Genomic DNA, 22,336 nt, shown 5'->3' with positions numbered 1-22,336 from the left:
GGCGGTGAGAGACTCCAGGATGGACTATATAAATTCAGCATTATACTCAAAGTACTGATAAACTAGGAAATGACAAACAATGAATGTGATTTCTCTGTAAGCTGCTGTGGTTTGATCCTCTTTAACAGAAAGCTTACAATGGCACACTTGCACCGTGTGGCTCAGTACTGTACAGTGTACTGTATACACACTGTAACACAGCTGACAATTGACTGCATTAGAGGATGTATGTATTCAATCATGCATGTTCTTCTACATGTATGCATACTGTATAGGGGACAGATTAGGCGCTCCAGTTATTTATGACATTTCATCACATGCACAGTTGCACACGCACATTCAGACGTACAGATCGGCGTCATATACTGCACACGTGTCATAGTGGATAGATCCCGATGGGACATAGGCCTACATATGCAGTAGGAAAGTATCATTAAGAATGATTCTAGTGTGCATGGCATTTACTAATTATTTAAACTGATAAAGACACAAAGACTATAGGGAGAGAGACAGAGAGATTGAGGTGGGAGGGTTTAGCAAGTCATGGAGGAATGAGAAAGAGTGAACTGTGCGTGCTTGCATGCGTGAAAGAGAGAAAGAGAGAGAGAGGCATTGGGATAAAAGAGGGAGATATTGCTGATGAAGATAACAACATACAGTACTGAATCCATAATAATAAGGTGAAGGAATGACCCATATTGTATAATAGGGCACATCGATACATGGAAGTGAACATCTGTTCTGTTCTTTACATACTTGAACCACAGACAATATTACATAACACCTCAACCATCCCAGGTATTGCAAACACTCCCATCAATACACACTGACAGGAGGAGAGAGAGAGAGAGAGAGAGAGAGAGAGAGAGAGACCTTGCTTTGCCTTACCTTGCCTAATGTGTACACATTAAGGGCCTTTCAAACGTGAAGCGATTTAACGCGCCTAGTTCATTTCCAATGAGACCTGCGTTGTGGAGCAGTCGCGGTGCGACAACGCAAGCGTATTTACGTGAGCGCGGTCCCGTGAATTTGTTGCGCGCATGCTCGTTTCGTGCACACGCCCGCGACTCACCAGACCTGGATTCTGTTTAGCTTTTTGTTTTACGCTTGCGTTGTCGCGCCCCTCTTGAGATGAGAAGACCTGTAGCAGACCTCTCGTAGATCTAGGCAACAACGTGTGCGTTCCTCGCTTCCCATTTGAAAGGCCCTCCAGAGTTAGCTGTACAATCCATCCAAATAACTGATCCAACCCACATTTAAAACTCATCAGTAAACCAAGTCCTAATCCATTTTACATTTTAATTGGCCTGTCATGGTCAATTATCTGTCCTGTCTCTAGTGTAAGCAAATTGTTAAAACGGTTAGAAGAATTGAAATGCTTTGGCCGCAAAGAGAACATTAGCATAAAGTGATATGGTAGCGTACTAGCTGGCAGGGTGGCTATGCAATTAACGTGCCCAAATTCAGAATGGAAAGGTCTCGAGTCCAATCCCCACAAGAGCCATGTGTCACATTAATGTGTCCTTCTCCTTCAGCAAGACATTGAACCCACTTGTCTGCTAAATCGTTTTGAAAACTAAACAGTTTTGATTTTAAGATGGAGTGCCATGTTTGTACTTTTTCTGTTTTATATGTGTCTATGGAGTTGACATTACTCGAGTGCAGGGGTTTTCAACTGATTATGAACCAAGGACCACCACCCTGACTAAGAATCAACCTGGGGACCACCTGGGTGGGGAGATATGAACCAAGGACCACCACCCTGACTAAGAATCAACCTGGGGACCACCTGGGTGGGGAGATATGGGCGTGGTGTGGGGGGAAAAGCTTGAAATGAAATATTGACTGTAAGGGCTTAATTTAATTTGTTAATTTGAGATGAATTAAATCAAGCCCTTAACAGTCACTATTTAACTGACATATGCTAGTGGTCCAGAGCTCAAAAAAGATTAGGAACCACTGGTCTATTCCATTCCCATAATTGCCCTTATACTGTTCTCTTAACCTTCCATATTAAACTCATGTCTGATACATTGCAACTTATATATCAGCAAGCAGACACATGCGATTGCATGATTATTATATGGGCACATTTCCTAATAATGGTTATGCAACCAGTCAATCCGGTACACGTTCCCTTGAAATTCGAACTCTCTTTTCTGTGGATGTTCTCGACATCTAAACGACAACATTGACATGTCATCATACATCACCCTCCCCCATTATCATACAACAGCTGTGGGTGCGGCCTCAGTTCAGGTGGGTGCTGCTAAGGTGAAAACCAGCTATACTTAATGAACTGATGGGTGTGACCACATAAAACATCATTTTAACACGTTCTGTACACTTTTTGGAACAAAATTGTGCTCCTAGTATAATCATAATAACTGATGATCATGTTTTAGGGAAGAAGCATGGAATCATGGCACTCCATCTTTAATCAAATCACTTGTACACTCTCAGAGTTAAAAAGCTTGCGTGCGTGCGTGCGTGCGTGCGTGCGTGCGTGCGTGCGTGCGTGCGTGCGTGCGTGCGTGCGTGCGTGCGTGCGTGCATGCTTGTATGAGCAAGCGTGTGTGCTTGTGAGCTGAGAAATGATGTTTGCGTGCTGAGAAAGGTAATACAGCATGGAACACAATGCAACGGATGCTAAGAGAAGGAAAGGGCTGGGCAAACAAGTTTTACCTTTCACATCAGCTCATGAAACAGGTGAAGAGGTATATTATACTTCCTGTCGTGTGTAATGCATTGCACCGAATGCGTGCCAAAACAACTCCCAGGTGTTCAATATTTGAGTAGTACTGCATTTGCAGTGCAATTAAAAAAATAGAAAAAAGAATCCTACACCTTTGTTTTGACAACTTTCTTTTTGTTAGTGTAGTAGAGATTACAGGAACCCAAGGGCAGAAAGGCATTCAAAACTCAAACCAGTGCAATCCGCATCAACACACTAACCGGCCATGCCCCTCTAGAGTGTATAGAATGCACCAATGGGTTCCCTCGTCAGATTGCCAATGTTTTGTGTTGTTTTCTTTTCATCTGGCTGTTTGATTTAGGCAGACATTTAGGCTTAGGCTTGAAAGAGTCTCATATTGTTCTGCGACAGACAGTACACAGTGGCTCTGACCATTGTTGAAGTCCTTAATAAAGGTGTACATCATATTTGATCATTATTAGCAAGTGAAGATGGGTCTGAAAATAAAAATGTAGTCAGTAATAACATACTGTACCTAGTCAGTAATAACATACTGTACCTAGTCAGTAATAACATACTGTACCTAGTCAGTAATAACACACTGTACCTAGTCAGTAATAACACACTGTACCTAGTCAGTAATAACATGCTGTACCTAGTCAGTAATAACATGCTGTAGCTAGTCAGTAATAACATACTGTACCTAGTCAGTAATAACATACTGTACCTAGTCAGTAATAACATGCTGTACCTAGTCAGTAATAACATACTGTACCTAGTCAGTAATAACATACTGTACCTAGTCAGTAATAACATGCTGTACCTAGTCAGTAATAACATGCTGTAGCTAGTCAGTAATAACATACTGTACCTAGTCAGTAATAACATACTGTACCTAGTCAGTAATAACATACTGTACCTAGTCAGTAATAACATGCTGTAGCTAGTCAGTAATAACATACTGTACCTAGTCAGTAATAACATACTGTACCTAGTCAGTAATAACATACTGTACCTAGTCAGTAATAACATACTGTACCTAGTCAGTAATAACACTGTACCTAGTCAGTAATAACATACTGTACCTAGTCAGTAATAACATACTGTACCTAGTCAGTAATAACATACTGTACCTAGTCAGTAATAACATACTGTACCTAGTCAGTAATAACATGCTGTACCTAGTCAGTAATAACATACTGTACCTAGTCAGTAATAACATGCTGTACCTAGTCAGTAATAACATACTGTACCTAGTCAGTAATAACATACTGTACCTAGTCAGTAATAACATGCTGTACCTAGTCAGTAATAACATGCTGTACCTAGTCAGTAATAACATGCTGTACCTAGTCAGTAATAACATGCTGTACCTAGTCAGTAATATACTGTACCTAGTCAGTAATAACATACTGTACCTAGTCAGTAATAACATACTGTACTGTACCTTGCAGACGGTGTTCAGGGCATCCAGCGCCGTCTCTCCTGGGTGTATGATAAGCAGGACAGGCTGGTCGTTGGGCAGACACACCCAGGATGGAGTCAGGTAATCAGGAACCCAGATGTCACTGTCCACGTTCTGCTGGGGAACACTTTTCACAGAGTCTTCCCTCCGACTCTGAAAAACACAATGGATCGACCCCACCTTTACAATAAACATGCTCTGAAAATGCACGCCGGCCCACCCATCTGACTGGCCGCCGTGTTAAGGGGTCCAGATCATGGGCGGGCTGCCAACTCCTTCAAGATTTTCAGGTAGGCCCTGGTCCACAAAAAAGTTGAGGACCGCTGTTGTGTACAGTACATGCACGCATGCACGCGCACGCGCACGCACACGCACACGCACACGCACACACACACACACACACACACACACACACACACACACACACACACAGATAGAGATGAATAGAAGATAAACCATGAGATGATAAATGATTAACCTGTTCTGAACGTCTATTTTGTACATACAGCGCGAGGGGATATCAATATTTGACACCTCCCAGAGATCTGAATCGTTAGTCAAACACTGATCCTAATTCAGCTGTATTTTATTTATTCTATTCAGAGTGCAGAGTGGCACAGACTTGTGTAGGCTGATAGCATCACAGGGCACCAGATCATATTACCTTTAAATCTAATCTATGTGTGTGTGTGTGTGTGTGTGTGTGTGTGTGTGTGTGTGTGTGTGTGTGTGTGTGTGTGTGTGTGTGTGTGTGTGTGTGTGCGCGCGTGCGTGTGCGTGTGTGCGCTCGTGCGTGTGTGCGCTCGCACGCGCATGTGTGAGAGAGTCTCCACATCTGACATGAGGTCCATGCTCTGTGACCTTTGAGTCCATCAGTCTGACCTCTGACAATCTGCCCAGCCCATCAGTACAGACAGATCCTCTCCTCTTCCACGGCAGACTGTTTGTCACTGATAACATATCTGCTCCTATCAGGTAACCAGACAGCCAGATAGCCCTTTCTTCTCTTCATCCCTCTCTCATGCCTGCCCCCATCCATCACTGCCTCTGCTTCTGCTACCCCCAGCCCGCCCCGCCCCACCTCCCCGCTCCCCCCATCGCTCGTCACACAACCCCAACATTAGGATTTGAATTCTCGCCACACAATCTGCTGATGGTTATAACAACCTAAACTGCCATGGTGGTCCCTTGTTTAAGTGAACTCAGACTTTTAGTATACTGTGTGTGTGCGTTTGTGCGTGCGTGTGTGTGTTTGTGTGTGTGTGTGTGTGTGTGTGTGTGTGTGTGTGTGTGTGTGTGTGTGTGTGTGTGTGTGTGTGTGTGTGTGTGTGTGTGGCCACATGCGCACGTGTAGCACTCTGCACATATACATTACTTTAATCACTTTAATTGTATACATACATTTGTACATGAATACATTTCTTAGATTGGAATAGTTTTTATTTTGACGCTGGCTTTGGCAATGTAAACATATGTGTTTTCTCATGCCAAAAAAGCTCCTTTCAATTGAATTGAATTTATATAACCATATGCATTCACACATGTATATAATACTATATAATGTAAAGTAATATACACTATGTACAGTATGTGTGTGTGTGGGCGAGAGAGAGAAATTGGAAGAGACAAAGAGAGGCAGAAAGAAAGGGAGACATGAAGCACGCACACACACACACACACACACACACACACACACACACACACACACACACACACACACACACACACACACACACACACACACACACACACACACACACACACACACACACACACACACACACACACACACATTCTTATAGACAGACAGCAGCCTGGGGTCGGGGGGTGCCTCCTCCTCCTACTCCCTGAACTCCCAGGCCTCCTCGGCACCATCTGGCTCCCCTCCTGGCCTACCCAGCATGCCTCTGCTGGGGGTGGGAGAGGCATGGGCAGCATGGTAAACTAACCCCATGCGCACGCATACACACACACACACACACACACACACACACACACACACACACACACACACACACACACACACACACACACACACACACACACACACACACACACACACACACACACACACACACACACACACACACACACGCACACACACACGCACACGCACACACACAGGCGTCTCCGATAATCTATCCTCCCTCTGTCAAAAGCAAACATAGTAGGCTCACAAAGCTTTTTTTCTTTTTCTTTTTCAAGCGTTATCAGTTTTTGCTTTGTTTAGACAGGACAGTGTAGAACAGGGAGAGACATTTCTAAATGTCTTCCCACTTCTACTTTCCCTTCACTGGCTTCCGGATGCTGCCTGCATTCAATTCAACACACTGGTGGTGATGAACTACCAGCTGCATTCAATTCAACACACTGCTGGTGATGAACTACCAGGCACTCATGGCATAGCCATGAGGGAAGGAATCCCCTTACCTGAAGGGCACGATCCACCCCTACACCCCTCCCACACACTTCAGATCAGATCCACCCCTACACCCCTCCCACACACTTCAGATCAGATCCACCGCTACACCCCTCCCACACACTTCAGATCAGATCCACCGCTACACCCCTCCCACACACTTCAGATCAGATCCACCCCTACACCCCTCCCACACACTTCAGATCAGATCCACCCCTACACCCCTCCCACACACTTCATATCAGATCCACCGCTACACCCCTCCCACACACTTCAGATCAGATCCACCCCTACACCCCTCCCACACACTTCAGATCAGCTAATACAGGAACATCCCTCCCACTGTCTCAAGCTGTGCTATGTCTTCTCGCCCTAAGTCAGAACAGTAGACTCACTTTCCATTTTCCATCACAGTCTGAAAAGCCACCATCTCCAGAGACCAACTCAGGCCCTAAGACTTCTTATTTCCTTGTGCAGTATCATTACTTGTTGTCTATTTCGATAGATGATAGTTGTTTTCTTGGCACTTTATTCATGTGACCATTTACTCTGTTTGTTAACTAACATTCACGCCAAGTACTCTGCATAAGAGCATATGTCAAATGTCTGAATTCATGCAGCTGGGGGCAAAGAGTCGGGGAAGTCATGAAACGCGGGTCCACCAATCCTCAATGCACTGGAGCACCCCTTTAAAAAGTGTCTTCTGATCCTAACACTGCATTGTGCTAAAACCACTATCCTCCTGCACTATCCCCAAAACACTTACTGTAGAAAACCACTAAACCTTGGAAAGGTGCTGTTTGCCAAAGCTGACTGTACAATATGCAGTTTAGAAATACACAAAATTAAAACACTGCAATTTATCTATCTTTCTATTGCCTCCTGCGTGCTTTGTGTGTGTGTGTGTGTGTGTGTGTGTGTGTGTGTGTGTGTGTGTGTGTGTGTGTGTGTGTGCGCACACGCACACTTGCGTGTGTGCACAGAAGGGAAATCAATCCCCTATAGTGCTGCCTGTGGTCCTGTAATCATAGTGGTTCTGTGTTCCTGTAGAAAGTGCTTCCATGAGCAGAGTTGTGACAGCATGCTGGTACTCTGCCTGCCCTCTCTCCTCTACCGTACAGACCAGAGGTCAGCCCGGATGGAGCTGACTGGAACTGTCCTTGGCACAATACGGGCATCCAGCCCTAGTATAAGCTATGCTGTCGGTCAGTCTGTCGGTCCAACATTTTCAAGCACAAACCAAGATCTAGTTGCACTGTTAGTTTTGTTTTGTAGAAATGGATTGCGGTCATTTAACTTGATCACATAGCTTAGTTACAGACGACTGTAGCTGAGTGGGTATAGAGAGAGGCCAGCTGAGAATGGAAAGGTCACTGGTTCGACCCTCGGATCACACAGTCACCATGTTGAAGTGCCCCTGAGCAAGACACTTAACCCCGCACAGCTCCCCTCGTACATTCATCTGTGCCATCTGAGCAGCCATCTGCTGGTTGAATCAGTAAAAGTACCTTGAGGGGGTTCCATTGGGTCCCCAGTCAACAGATTGATAGTAGCATGTACACTCCTCAGAGGGTTCCAGAGGAATAATAATCATATCATATGCATATTAAAATTGGGGTCCTTAAAATGAAAAAGGTTGATAATCACACTCCTATACCAGGTTCAAATATCTCCCATCGGGTGAAGAGTGAGTCTTAGAAACACATGGAGCTGACGTCTCCCCTCAGATATTAACAGCCTTGTTGGGTCATGGCCTCGTAGTTCTGTGATGTCCCTCCATGGTTATCACGGCGTACAAAAATGCACCTTGCAAGCTTTTACGGAGGCTAATGAAAGATACAATCTGGAGTGTTTATTTAACTCTGAGAGGGTACTCTCATAGATAAATAAACATGCTACAACCTCATTTAGTATTTGTATGTTTTGTATTTGTACACTTAACTTTTTGTCTTGTTCGTTTTGGTCTATATTTTTCTATTACTCTCTTAGCATTATCTAACTATTAAAACAAACTTGATTGAATGGTTGTATGAAATCTGGCTGAGATCAACAGGTTAGATGCATTGCGTCAGATGTATTGCATCAGATCTCGTGTACTGGTCATTTTTGCCGAGGGCTGAAGTCAGTTAAGTTCTTACAGATTTCTCGCTGGCAGAATCTTCAAACATGCGCTCCAAAGGCTTTTTCACTGGCTCCATCCTGTCAACAAACACCTGCAAACAGATAAAAGTATTGTACAATAATTCACCTTTTCATTTAATCATTTCATTCAAAAATGTGACACCTGCTGTACTGAATGCTACAGAGAAATGTTTCTCCATAAAAACTCTGACCATCATGTCAGCGTTCATTTCAGTAGGTGTAGGTCAATCTCCTCACATGGAGAATGTTGTTTTCAAACATATGGTGCCTGAATTCATACCAAGTGGGAAGTGGGAGGTTTATGACCTGGAACTTTCCACCTCAAAGCATTCAAGTGGTTGAGGTCAGAACAAAATGGATCCCTGAAATAAACGTGCCTTTGTTGGTCTGCTTTCACAGTATGTTTTACACCAGCATTTTTCACAAACCACGGCCCCATCATTTCATGGGCCAAATTCCAAATGACATGTCCCGAGTCATTTGCTTCTCGAGGACGCGAGAGTGCAGAAGAGAGGAGGCTCTCCAAGGTGCTTGGAATGAGGATACATTTGCATTTGCAGATTTTCTTTTTGTCAGAAGGAGTGACATGAGAATGTATAGGTTTAGTTATTGGATACTGCAACCGACAGGCTTGACAGGCTCTTCGGGCTAAACTACACTGTATGGGAGATGGGATCCAAATCCAAAATGGAGTATATTTTAGTCATACCTAAATGTATACTTATACTGATATCCTGACCTACACATATCCAGTTACAGGACATCCAGAGGCCTTGCTGGCTTCTTTCGTAATCAGGAGTTCATCAATATCGGGACTTTGCCCAGACCAATACAGTGGTTCTCAATGTTTTCGCCAAATGTTAGCGCCAGAATAGCGATGCTAGGGCCCATAAATATATAAATATACATACATATAATTATAAATATAATAATATTCTATGTTAGTGAGATGATGTGAGACTGTAGTCACCTGGCTGATGGAGGGATGTCCCTTAGTCTTCCTCTTGGCGGTGGTGTCCAGCCCCCAGAGGGAGGAGAAACGACTGCGTCGTTTGGTGGAGGGGCGGGGCATGGCTTGGCTCCGTCTCCTGATGCTGTTCTCCGTACGGGCTGCGACCTGTGAGGGTTTGTTTGGGGAAACATGAGTCACAATGAAAATGGTGCAGTGTCACTCACCCTGCTGTACTATTATAGCCTATTTACTGTATCTCTGCTCTCAAAATGTGAGTTTTTTTTCTTAGATTCTTCTTTTTTTAGATACACAGCCAGAAAAACAAACTTTTGGGTGACCGCGCTTTTGCTGCTGCTACCCCCAGGCTCTGGAACAGCCTGCCTCTTCACATTAGATCGGCGCAGTACGCTGCGGTTCTTAAATCCCTACTCAAGACTGACTTCTTTTCCCTTGCTTTTAATAATTTGTGTGAGTGTACTTATTATTCATCTATATTTATTCTCCTTTTTGTGTCATGTCTTATCAGGAAAAAAGGAGTCGAGAGAGAGGATTTGAACTGATGATGATGTATTCAGGAATTTCAGGTGGTGCATAATGTGTTAAGCATACCAAATGGCTCAGCCAAGCACCATGTGATAAACCTTGGTGTGCTTTTTCTGACTCCTGTTTTCAATTTGATATGCAAGTAAATTCTGCAGTATAATCAAAGTTCTCCACACCCATATAGTCTCCTGTTTGAACTACTGCAACTCCCTGTACACTGGGATTAGTCAGTCATCCCTGTCTTGCATGCAACAGGTCCAGAACGCCTCGGCCAGGCTCCTGACAGGTACTCAGAAGAGATACCATGTCACCCCTGCCTGCTGTCTCCACTGGCAGTGAGTATAATGGTTCAGAATACATTTTAAGAGTCTCTTGTTTGTTTATAACACTCTAAATGGGCTGCCTCCCTCCTGTATGGCAGACCTTTTCACCTCTCCTTCTAAAGTTGGGTGCCACCGATATTGTCCCTTATCATTTGACCCATTTAGGCCTGACCTCAAAACTTTTAAAAATCCTTCTAAATCCTGAAAAAATCCTTCTAAATTTTCACGATTTTAAAAAAATAGCAGACCTACAAGCTCATAGCGCGCCACTCGGTGGCGCGCTATGAGCTTGTAGATCTGCTATTTTTCAATAGCTAAATTATAACATAATGTTTAAAACACCAAAAGGGGTTCCCGCCCAAAATGGGTTAACTGTCCTTTTGCGCAGATCACGCAAACCTCAGCAAAAAGAAAAGGACAATATCGATGGCCTCCAACTGTACCTCCAAGGCCAGCTGACATGACTCGCTGTCCCAAGTCCAAACTTAAGTTCAGGGGTGACTGCACTTTTACTGCCGCAGCGCTAAGACTACCTTCCCCTCCTTGGAATTTGGGAGCCTGAGTTGTTTTGTGGGTTTACTGCTTATATGGAAATGCACAAATATTTCAAGTCTGTACACAAACAGTCTACGCACGCAAGAACGCACTTTCATGTCTGATAATGCACACTGGTGCATGAACTCAGAATTTTCAGTTGCTTATCTCCCCCCAAGTGACCTGAACTCACAGACAGAAACGCTTCTTGGCTTTTCTGGGTTAATTCACATTAGGGTACTCAGTTGTGAACAGCATCATGCATACATGCACACACACGCAACCACATTGAGTGGTGCGTGCGCATGTGTGTGTGTATTACTACACTTGTGAGCTCTATATTTCCCCACAAATATAGTCAAATTGAAGAAATAGACATTGTGAGGATTTCCCTGGTACTCAGAAGACAAAATTTGGTTGTTGTTTGGAGTTATGCTTACAATTAGGAAAAGGATTCAGGATGGGTTAGGATAGGTAGGTTTAGATTATGCCTGATTTATACTTAGTTGCATGCTGGTGTTGTGCACCGAACAAATAGCTGTTCTGTGTGTGTGTGTGTGTGTGTGTGTGTGTGTGTGTGTGTGTGTGTGTGTGTGTGTGTGTGTGTGTGTGTGTGTGTGTGTGTGTGTGTGTGTGTGTGTGTGTGTGTGTGTGTGTGTGTGTGTGTGTGTGTGTGTGTGTATGTATGTATGTATGTATGTATGTATGTATGTATGTATGTATGAATGAGCGATTCCACGCACTCAGCGTGGGTGCCGCTTATCATCGCCAAAGCCATGAGTCAGTCAGTCACACACATGATTGGTCGGATATGTAAGAACCTTCTTACATAAACTGTGTGCAAGAGGTCCTTTAATGAGACTCCCATAAGAACACCTCCTCAGGCAGAGGACAATAATAATCCTTATGATGTGAACGGACACAGGGGGGGGGGGGGGGGGGGGGGGGGGGCTGGGATGAAGAGATGTTCTTTTTTTTTAACGAGCACACTGAAGTGAAAATGTGAGACAAACACAACAGAAAGAAGACACATGAGGTTATGGAAAGCAGTTTCACACCTGAGAACCATTTATTTCCCAGTCTATCCTGGTTAAATAAAGAACATTTTTAAATAATACGTAATATTCAGCCAATCAGCTGAACACATTCCGTGCTCAAACGGACAGACACACATACACACACAGCTGTGTATGTGTGGGCGCTAGCATAGGGCTAGCGCCCCTCAAAAACTCTTCGCCCTTCGATAAAAGTTAGCAATAAAACAAAATGTGTTCTATCATTCTATGGATATCAAACGATAATTTTCAGAGGTGGTGGTGGTGGTGGGTGGTGTGGCTGGCAGGGGTGATGTAGAATGAAATTATTTTATCAGTTCACCCTTCCAATGCACAACAGGAACGGAAAATAAACAACAACAACATAGAAGCCGAGAGACAAACAGAAGGGCGGGGGAGGGGGATGGAGAGAATGAAGGTACGAGAGAACAGAAAGCAAAGAAGCCAAAGTACTGTTGATAGAAATTAGCAGGAAGTTTGTAAAGATGAGAGAGGGAGAGGAAGAATGAGAGGGCTTAATCCATAATTATACTTACATTGCACGATGGCTTCATGTGCCGAAGATAGCAGACATACAAGCTCTGCTATTTTCAATGTGCGACACCTTCGTGCAATGAAGTATGAATCAGGATTTAGGCAGATACAAGGAGGAAGGGGAGGAGAAGGAACTAGAAAAAGTGCCCTTCCGGGCACAGGTCTCCACCAGGAGGATAGGAGTGTGTGTGATGTTTGGCAAAATGTTTAGGAGGATGTTTTTTGTTATTTGTTTTTGCAACAATTTTTTTCATTGTGTTGAGGAGAGCCAGATCACTCATAGCATCTCTGAGGATAGAATTCTGGATGAGCAGGACATGTGCAGCATTTTGTACAAAACAGGCCACTCCTGAAAAGTTTGGAAGGCAATGTTAGCCAATCAGTGTACAATCTGAGAAATCCAACAGACTCGTCTTGATCACATGACTACAGAGATCATGTATTTCTGTAGCCATGTCTTCATACGCCTTTGATGGCAATTGGATGATTTGAGGCATTTTGTTCCAAAAATGTGTTTTGCTAAAATCTACCTGTTGGTGGCGCTATAACAGGCCAATGTGAAAAGGGTGGGATATATTCCTCAGCCTAGTAAGAAAATGTGTGAAAGATTTCACGTAAATTGCATGCTGCGTTCATGATTTGAGGCTATTGTTCAAAACGGGGCAATCTTGCAAACTGTGAAAGCCAATTATAGCCAATTAGGATGGAATATGAAATATCAGACAGATCCGACTTGAGCACATGACCGTAGAGATACTGTGTAACGATTTGTGAGATTTTTGGACAGAATCTGGAGGAGTAATATAAAAAAATGTGTTTTACAAAAGTCGGCCTCCTGGTGGCGCTATAAAAGGCAGATGCGGAAAATGCAGGTCAAAGGTTTGTCCTTGGCCTCTAGGGAGTGTGCATGCAACGTTTCACGCAGATTGGTGCAGTTTTAGGTAATAAATGTGAAAAGCTGCCTCATGGTGGCGCTATAACAGGCCGTTCTGGAAAATGTGGGGCAGAGGTTCATCGTTGGCATCCAGGGAGTGTGTGTGCAAAGTTTGGCATCGGCCGGGTTAACGGTGCCGGAGATTAGCTGTACACAGACGGACGGAAGGAAGGACGGACACACACACACACGGACGGACGGACACACACACGGACGGAGTGCAAAACATACTCTCTCCCCATGCCTTCGGCCTGGTGGAGACAATGATAGGAGGGGAGAGGTGTGGAGGGAGAGAGAAAGACAGACAGAGAGCAGACGTGGCTAAGCCTGCTTGTGGGAAACTGCCTCGGGGTTGGAGGCCTGCTAACCGACCCAGTATTGATCCAAACATCCAGGAATAAAACACAATCACACTTTGTTGACTGTGGGTTTGTGCGTGCGTGCGTGTGTGTGTGTGTGTGTGTGTGTGTGTGTGTGCGTGCGTGCACATGTACGTGCGTGCGTGCGTGTGTGTGTGTGTGTGTGCGTGTGTGTGTGTGTGTGTGTGTGTGTGTGTGTGTGTGTGTGTGTGTGTGCATGCGTATGTGCGTGTGTGCACATGTACGTGCGTGTGTGTGTGTGTGTGTGTGTGTGTGTGTGTGTGTGTGTGTGTGTGTGTGTGTGTGTGTGTGTGTGTGTGTGTGTGTGTGTGCGGGTGTGTATGTGTGTGGAGATAAGACATCCACTCATCTCAAGCTTTTGCATTCCCCTTTGTGTCAAATATCTAGATATACTGTATGTATAGCGTGCCTGGCACACAGAACTCACTGTCAATACATCCACATGACCAGGTATGTCCTGCGTGGTTAAGACACACCATCCATTTTACCCCCTTTTAAGTTGTTTATTAATTATTTCTGTGAACATAACCATGTGATCCCTTTCTTTGTATCTTAGTTATGTACTCAACCTATTGGTTTTATACCTGTATATATGTTGTGTGTATCTTAGTTATGTACTCAACTTATTGGTTTTATACCTGTATATAATTTATGTTGTTTGTATGTCTGGCCTCGTGGGGAAAGATGGTGGGCGGGTGGGGAGGATTGGGAAAGGAGTTGTGGGAGAAAATATAAAAACGAAGAGTTGTATTTTCTTTCTGTGAAACTTGCATAATATGATGTCATACTATTTAAAAAAAAATAAAAGAAAAAAGACACACCATCCACATGACCAGGTATGCATGTCCTGCGTGGTTAAGACACACCATCCACATGACCAGGACCAGGTATGCATGTCCTGCGTGGTTAAGTGGCACGTTATGTCATGACAAAACATTCCGACCGCTGTGATACTTCATTCAGTACATTCTTTGAGGGCTCGGCACGGTGACATCGGGAATGCAGCGGTTGGTGGGTGTGCGCCGAGCACTGAGCTCATGGCTGGGCCTTTAGCCAGATGGGGGGGGGGGGGGGGGGGGGGGGGTTGTGGAGTTACTTGGAAGGGAAATGACTGGAGAACGCATTGGCAGGATGATTTGTTTGCACACCGCCTTCCTCCTCTTAGACACCGATAAACAACGGAGAATGAAGAGAATGATCTGAATGTGGTGAGGTGAAACCCAGCGTACAGGGGTGGTTCTGGACAACCGCATATCCCAACGACTCGGCGGTGGGCACTGCCCTCCCTCCCAACGACTCGGCGGAGGGCACTGCCCTCCCTCCCACGAGTCCTTGCCAATGTGCGAGCCGAGTGTGAAGTCGGTCGGTCCCATACACATACAGTATAGGCACATGACCATATTATGTGCATAGCAGTCGCATCTGTGGCCAACCAGATCTTCTCCATATACAGTATGCCAATATATCGGGTTTGTTTTATGGTTATGTATGTCTTAGTCAAATGCATAAATGGTGCATTTATATAGCGCTTTTATCAAAAGCGCTTTACATAGATTGGGCATTACATTCACCCATGCACACACACATTCATACACCCATGGCAGAGGAAACCATGCCCTGCACATCGGGTTCACTTCAGAGTCTTGCTCAAGGACACTTTGACACTAACTCTGAGTGAGTGAGTGCATGCATGTGCATGCGTGCGTGTGCATGTGTGTGTGTGTGTGTGTGTGTGTGTGTGTGTGTGTGTGTGTGTGTGTGTGTGTGTGTGTGTGTGTGTGTGTGTGTGTGTGTGTGTGTGTGCTCCTATATTACCAGTGCATGGAAGGAGGACACAGAGAAGATGCCTAGTCGCCCCATGGAGAGCTTGGTGGGACGGGAGGCAAAGCCCAGCAGGCGTTTGGGATTTGGGGGCTCCCCTCCCTGGAGACTGGCCAGATAGCAGCGACAGCGGAACAGATCCATGTGGAACTGCTCCAAGTTCTGCTCCCACAGGAAGATCTGTCAGAGAATTGGAGGCGAAAGAGAGTGACGGAGGGAGAGAGAGAGAGCTTGAACTCTTGAACCACGTACAGGTCATACACATTTTTCAGGAGGCAATGTCATAAACAGGCCATACATATAAACATTGATCATTCATATTTTTCATATTCCATTGGCTATGACTGGCTTCCAAAGTTTGTGTTGAGGGGACAAACAATTCCAAAAATAATGAATACAGCGTCCAATTTGAATTAATCACACATTGAAGGGCATCTAAACAAGACAGAGCTAAAAGTGATTTCTCTGCCTGGTGGAGATATGCACTCCGAGTGCCCTTTTCTATTTGGTTGAGGGCGTTGGCGTAGGATGAGTTGTGATGTGGAGAGTTATTACTCAACAATGCAAAAATACACCAGTCACATGTATACAGTACATGATACACAAAGTAGGAGGACACATGCAGTCACACAGTGTGTGTGTGTGTGTGTGTGTGTGTGTGTGTGTGTGTGTGTGTGTGTGTGTGTGTGTGTGTGTGTGTGTGTGTGTGTGTGTGTGCGTGTGCGTGTGCGTGTGCAGTGTGGTTTTGTGGAATAAACAAAAGCAGTTGAATATCAAAAGAAAGTAAAGCAAATAAAAAACAATTCCACAAATAATTTTTACATTTTTTTCTGCATACAATACTCCATTTTGGTGTGCTGGCAATGCAATATAAGACTGAACATGCACACTGTACGGATTGTATTATATTAGAATACACCATTAAAACTGAATTATCTCGATCTGTCATCAAAATAAACTGTAAACAATAATTACAATAAAGACCTAGCCACAAATGAGTTACATTTTGTTTACCCGTCTTCGTGTGCAAGGTTTAATGTGTTTTTAACACATGCGAGACGCACTCTCAAACCATTGCTCCAGAAAAGTTTAATACGTACAGTATTCATACGAGCTTGGTACATCTAGGGACTTTTCCGCATGCGGACACTCCCCGGGAAACTGTTGCCTCAGTGAATGCATGCAGTAAAAGGATGTATTTTAGTATGCAGAGATTTAATCTCAGCATAGCAGCACCAGAGACTCAGCACTGTCTGCATATCAGTGTATGTTTGAACATCTAACGCCATCCTCTTGGGTGTTTAGCACTCAAACCATCTGAAGGTCAATGGAGACACAGCAGCATGCAAGACACGCAGGAGACTTTGAAGCCGGTTTGTATCGCTACCGTATAACTGTGTTTGCGTTTCAATAGAAATATCAAAAGTACAAAGTGCTTTAACAAACAAACCTGTAGTCATGTTCCTTATATAGAGGTTAAAGGTTAGGGTTAATAGGGAGTACTGTAGGATAGTTCATGTGATGTTGGACAAAGAAGACGTCTTGACTAATCCTCCCTCTTCAGGCCTAAATGTCCTGTATGCATGTGTGCAGTTATGTACGGTATGTACAGTACATGACCTACTATGAAAACCGGATTGAACTACTGTGCAGATGGGAGTTCAAGCACACTCCTCCACATACTCCACAAGTATATAACAAAAAGTAGAAAAAAAACAAATGAAAAAATAGATCACGGTATTATAAATCACCAAATTCTTCCTGAATCACGAGTGGTTCTCCAAAGTGCTTTAACAAACAAAATGAACAGAAACATCAGTATTGATCATAATAAACGAGTTAATCCATTGAGACCTGGAACGCATCCATGTCACGTTAGCGTTTAACCACATTAACCATTAACCCATTTTGGGGCGGGAACCCCTTTTGGTGTTTTAAACATTGTTATAATTTAGCTATTGAAAAATAGCAGATCTACAAGCTCATAGCGTGCCACCGAGTGGCGCGCTATGAACTTGTAGGTCTGCTATTTTTGAAAAATCGTTAAAATGTGCCTCAAATCTTTCCGAAAATTGTCATGATTTAGAAAACTTTTTTTTTTTAATTTCGACGTCAGGCCTGAATGGGTTAAAACAAACAAGGCGGCAAGATGAGACCAGCCAACCCCCACCTGTTCCAGGATGGTCTTCCTCTTCTTGGCGTCAGTGACGGTGGACAGCTGCATGTCTCCCATCTTCTTCATCTTCTCGTCCATGTCTATCTTCTGTTCCAGCTTGCGGATCTCCGTGCGCAAGAAGCGCACCGTGTCCTCGCGGTGATGCTGCCGGGCGAGGGCCGTGGCGCACGCCGAGTGGATCGCTGTGATCCAGTTCTCCAGCTCTGTCTGGCCTGACGTCTGGGTGGAGGGGGTGAGGGGTTTGGAGAGAGGCGGAGAAGAAACAATAAGGGGGTGGAGGTTGTGTTGGTGTGTGTTGGTGTGTGTGTGTGTGTGTGTGTGTGTGTGTGTGTGCATGTGCGTGTGCGTGTGCGCGCGCGTGACCTGTTCTCATGCTCTCATCCAAAAGTCAAAGTCATACGATTTGTCACACACGTTACCGCAGTGAAATTTGTTCTCCGCATTTGACCCATCTCTTGGAGCAGTGAGCCGCAGCCAAGGAGCGGTGAGCTGCAGCCGTGCCGCGCTCGGGAATCATTTGATTAGTAGATTTGACCCCCCAATCCAACCCTTTGATGCTGAGTGCCAAGCAGGGAGGCCAGTTTCAGGGCGGATACTCTAACCACAAGGCCACTGTCTGGTCCATCCATCCATGCTCAAGCACTCTCTATATATTTCTAATTCCTGCTCAGACACGCGGGTGACTTTGTAAAATCTGATCCATATAGTCAGTGTTTGTTTGTTTTGTGTTATATGAGTTTATTGTAAATCTCTCTGGATTAGAGCGTCTGTGAATACCTGAATTGTAAATGGTAAAAAGGGCTGTGTGGCTGTCAACAGTCTGTCTACACAGTATGTACATACTATACTGTATGTCCATACAAACCAAAACACAAAGACTACAATAACATAATAGTTTCTTAATACATCTATCCAATTTTAAAAATACACATTAACCACTTAGCCTATATATTGTATTTCGTTGTACATCGAAGAGCAAAAATAGCAGATCTTGTAAATCAGCTATTTTGACAGTTTAAATTCCCCAAATAAGACATTATTTGAATTCTTCTGAATTTGTCTTTGACTTTTCTTTCTTTTCTTTTTTCCTTCTTTTTTTTTCTTGGCCTATGATGACATGCCCAAAATAGAGACGCCAGGTTGAAGGTGTTTAAAATATCACAGTGAGTATGAGTCAGAGAAACAGATGCTCTTTGGTTTTCAGGATTAAAGCTCTCATGTCTCTCTCTGTTATTCCAAAGAATAAAGCCACAGGGCTTCGCCTCGGTGATAAAGTGTCAACCTATGTGTTGCCAACAAACGACTAAATTACCCATAATCCGGGCCAGCGTGGGCAGCAACGTGTGGATTGTGCAGTGACTGCAGTCATTTCCTCTGTAAATGTCTCTTTCATCGGTAAGCACAAGCGTCTTGCTTGGTATTATTCTGTCGCAAAGAAATTGAGACGCGAGAATGACAGCCAAACAATGGCGAGTGAGAGTTATCATTAACCTTTCTGAGAGGGACCTGAATACAATCCCATCATCGTTTTATCATCATTCATCTTCCCATTCATTGATTGAATGCCACCCAGGACAGCTGCCATGAATACAAATGGAGGAGCCGTAGTGTGTAGCAGTGGTAAGTGTGCCAGATCACTGTCATAGTGTGACAGCGTGCCCTTTAAACATGTCACATATTGAAATAAACACACTGACACATCACTAGCTTATCTAGCACACACAGTAGAATGTCATGTGCGCAAATAACCACTGTATTGCTCTCTCTCTCTCTCACACTCACACTCACACTCACACACACACACACACACACACACACACACACACACACACACACACACACACACACACAGAAACACACGCACATGTGTACTGTACATGTACAGTTGGAGGCCATCGATATTGTCCTTTTCTTTTTGCTGAGGTTTGCGTGATCTGCGCAAAAGGACAGTTAACCCATTTTGGGCGGGAACCCCTTTTGGTGTTTTAAACATTGTTATAATTTAGCTATTGAAAAATAGCAGATCTACAAGCTCATAGGCGCACTACGAGCTTGTAGGTCTGCTATTTTTGAAAAATCGTGAAAATATTTATTTCAGAAAACTGGAGGATTTAGAAGGATTTTTTAAAATTTTGAGGTCAGGCCTAAATGGGTCAAATGATAAGGGACAATATCGGTGGCACCCAACTGTATGCATACATGCAAGAAAGGATGCAGACACACACAGATAGGTGTGGTCAGTAGTTCTCTCTCTCACCTGGAAGAGGAAAGCATCCCCTACAGAGTTGCTGAGACAGAAAACAAAGTCCTTCTTAGGATGTTCCGGCACAGCCTGTACGATGCTATTTTCTGCCCACACTGCGTGCTTGGGAACACTGTTATGGTCAATGCCTGATCGACCGTCTGTCTCATAGAGGAACAGAGTGCAACCTGGAGACAAATTAGAAGAGAAAGGAGGGGTAGGAGAGGAGAGAGACGGAAATAAAACAGGTGCGAAAATAGCATCAATTGCTACACAGACTTGTGTTTTAAAAGACTAATTGAACTTAGAAGGTGTATGAGAGTGTGTGAAATTATTCCTTTATATTAGGCTACACCTCTACACCTTTTCAAATGTGTTTATGGCATGGCGGCTCTGTAGGAGGCAAGACGTCTAGAGACTGTCTGTCTGTTTCTAAGGGCATAATGTTGCAAATCACTGGACCAGTATACATCAATTTTGTTGTGCAACGCTGACAATAAGCCTTTTTTCCACATATGTTTTATATTTTTAGAAACATTTAACTTGGCCCACACTTAGGCTCTATGTAGCCTGAGTCCCGAGCCCGACGGCCTTTGCTGCGTGTCATTCCCATTGTCTCTCTTCAATAAATGTAATACTATCCAATGAAGGCAGAAAAAGCCCACAAAATATATACCAAAAAAAAGAGAGACATTTTATAATGTTAATGAATGGCAGTCGGATCAGGCTGAAACATTGCACAAAGTCACAGATGACATCACAGAATGGCCATATGAAGTCCAAGATCCAAGATGTCCAAGATGAGATATTCACCATATTAGCAGACAGTATAGAAACCAAGTGACTATGTTGTTTTCATTGTCACGGTGGGTGAGAAATATGACAGGCTTGGCTTGTGTAGTTCATCCTCAGCCTTAACAAACAGCACAAGGTCTGGAGGAACACAACGGGACTGATGTGATTATGCGTTTGAAGAATGAGAAGAGAGCGGAAAGGCAGACAGTGCAGGAATGCCAGCAGAGAAGCTGTTTTGTTTTCCACGCGTTTCAAGTGGGTGAGATCGCATTAGATGCGGGCACCGCAACAATATTAGATTGTGATGAATCGCAGCAGGAGGAAACATAAAGCTGAATAGATGAGGGTGAGAGGGTGACGGTAAGGGAGGGGCCGAGTCAAGGGCACAGGCTTGATGTGATTATAATAGAGTCTGGGGTCCATAGAAACAGGTGTGCAGGATGTCACAGACTGAAGGGTCATGCGGTGCGTGACCGAGATCAAAGTCGAGATAATGTATGCTGTTTAATCATCGCAGTGCTACAGTACAGAGTTATTTTCCTACAGAGTTATTATGCTTATTTATCCCTGGGTAATAGGATCCGTTGCCTCCATCATGTGGAAAGCACAATTAGCTCTACTTAACAGAAGAGAAAAAAAGGAAATCTAGAGGTGTGCAATCTGTGCATAGTTGGACCAAGTTTGTTTTAGTATCTTCAGTACCCACTGACCCACTGACATTTGCAGACAGATAGACATACACAATGCATGTCTGCTATTCCTTAAGTTGTATGGAAATCATAGGTGGAATTGACATGGCTCGGCTTGCAGACAGTCTGTTTACAATACATTATCAACAAAAAACACATTTTCAATGAGTCTTTGTTTTGACGTTTGACTATACATTCTTTAGTGTTTATGTACTGTATGTGTCACCTTTCAGAGAGACCCAGTAGTGTTTCCATTTGCGCCTGGTGGCAGGCTCCACCTTCTTGTTCTTTTTGTGAACCAGGAAGTTCTTCACAGCCAGAGCTCCCGCCTTCCTGACCGTGCCACCCTGGGTGCAGCCAATCAGGGTGTCTGACGGATAGGCGGTGCTCAAGGTTCCGCTGCTCCGCTCGTCGCTCAGAGCAGACCCCGCCTCCTCGATGCAGTCCCGCCTCCTTCGCGTCTGAAAGGAAGAGAGAGAGTAGAACGTCTGGTTATTCACAGCAGTGGTTCTCAAAGTAGGTTCACTTCTAGAGACCCCGCAGTGGCCCTTCAGGATTTCCAGGTGGTCTCCAGCCAACTGTTTATATAGCATCAAAATCTGTTTAACCACTACAGTATACAGTATCTGCCATTTGA

The 22,336-nt window shown here is 44.2% G+C and overlaps 1 protein-coding gene across 3 annotated transcripts in view; it reads right to left on the bottom strand.

Moving 5' to 3' along the window:
• LOC306927561 (rho guanine nucleotide exchange factor TIAM1-like) overlaps positions 1-22,336 on the bottom strand; it is a 121,606-nt gene that overhangs the window by 42,019 nt on the left and 57,251 nt on the right. For all 3 annotated transcript variants that reach the window (XR_013790536.1, XM_079507343.1, XM_079507342.1), the window contains 7 exons: positions 21,926-22,160; positions 20,231-20,403; positions 17,968-18,192; positions 15,792-15,977; positions 9,692-9,838; positions 8,718-8,792; positions 4,143-4,313 (listed from right to left, as the gene is read on the bottom strand). Coding sequence is in view for 2 of the 3 variants with exons in the window: in XM_079507343.1 (XP_079363469.1) it covers positions 4,143-4,313; positions 8,718-8,792; positions 9,692-9,838; positions 15,792-15,977; positions 17,968-18,192; positions 20,231-20,403; positions 21,926-22,160 (1,212 nt within the window). In the remaining variant the exon portion in view is untranslated. The remainder of the gene's footprint in view (positions 1-4,142; positions 4,314-8,717; positions 8,793-9,691; positions 9,839-15,791; positions 15,978-17,967; positions 18,193-20,230; positions 20,404-21,925; positions 22,161-22,336) is intronic.

The sequence above is a fragment of the Electrona antarctica genome, assembly GCF_951216825.1.
Source record: "Electrona antarctica genome assembly, chromosome: 8".
Taxonomy (NCBI): domain Eukaryota; kingdom Metazoa; phylum Chordata; class Actinopteri; order Myctophiformes; family Myctophidae; genus Electrona; species Electrona antarctica.
The sequence above is the reverse complement of the archived record's forward strand: the minus strand, read 5'-3'. Positions and strand labels throughout refer to the sequence as shown.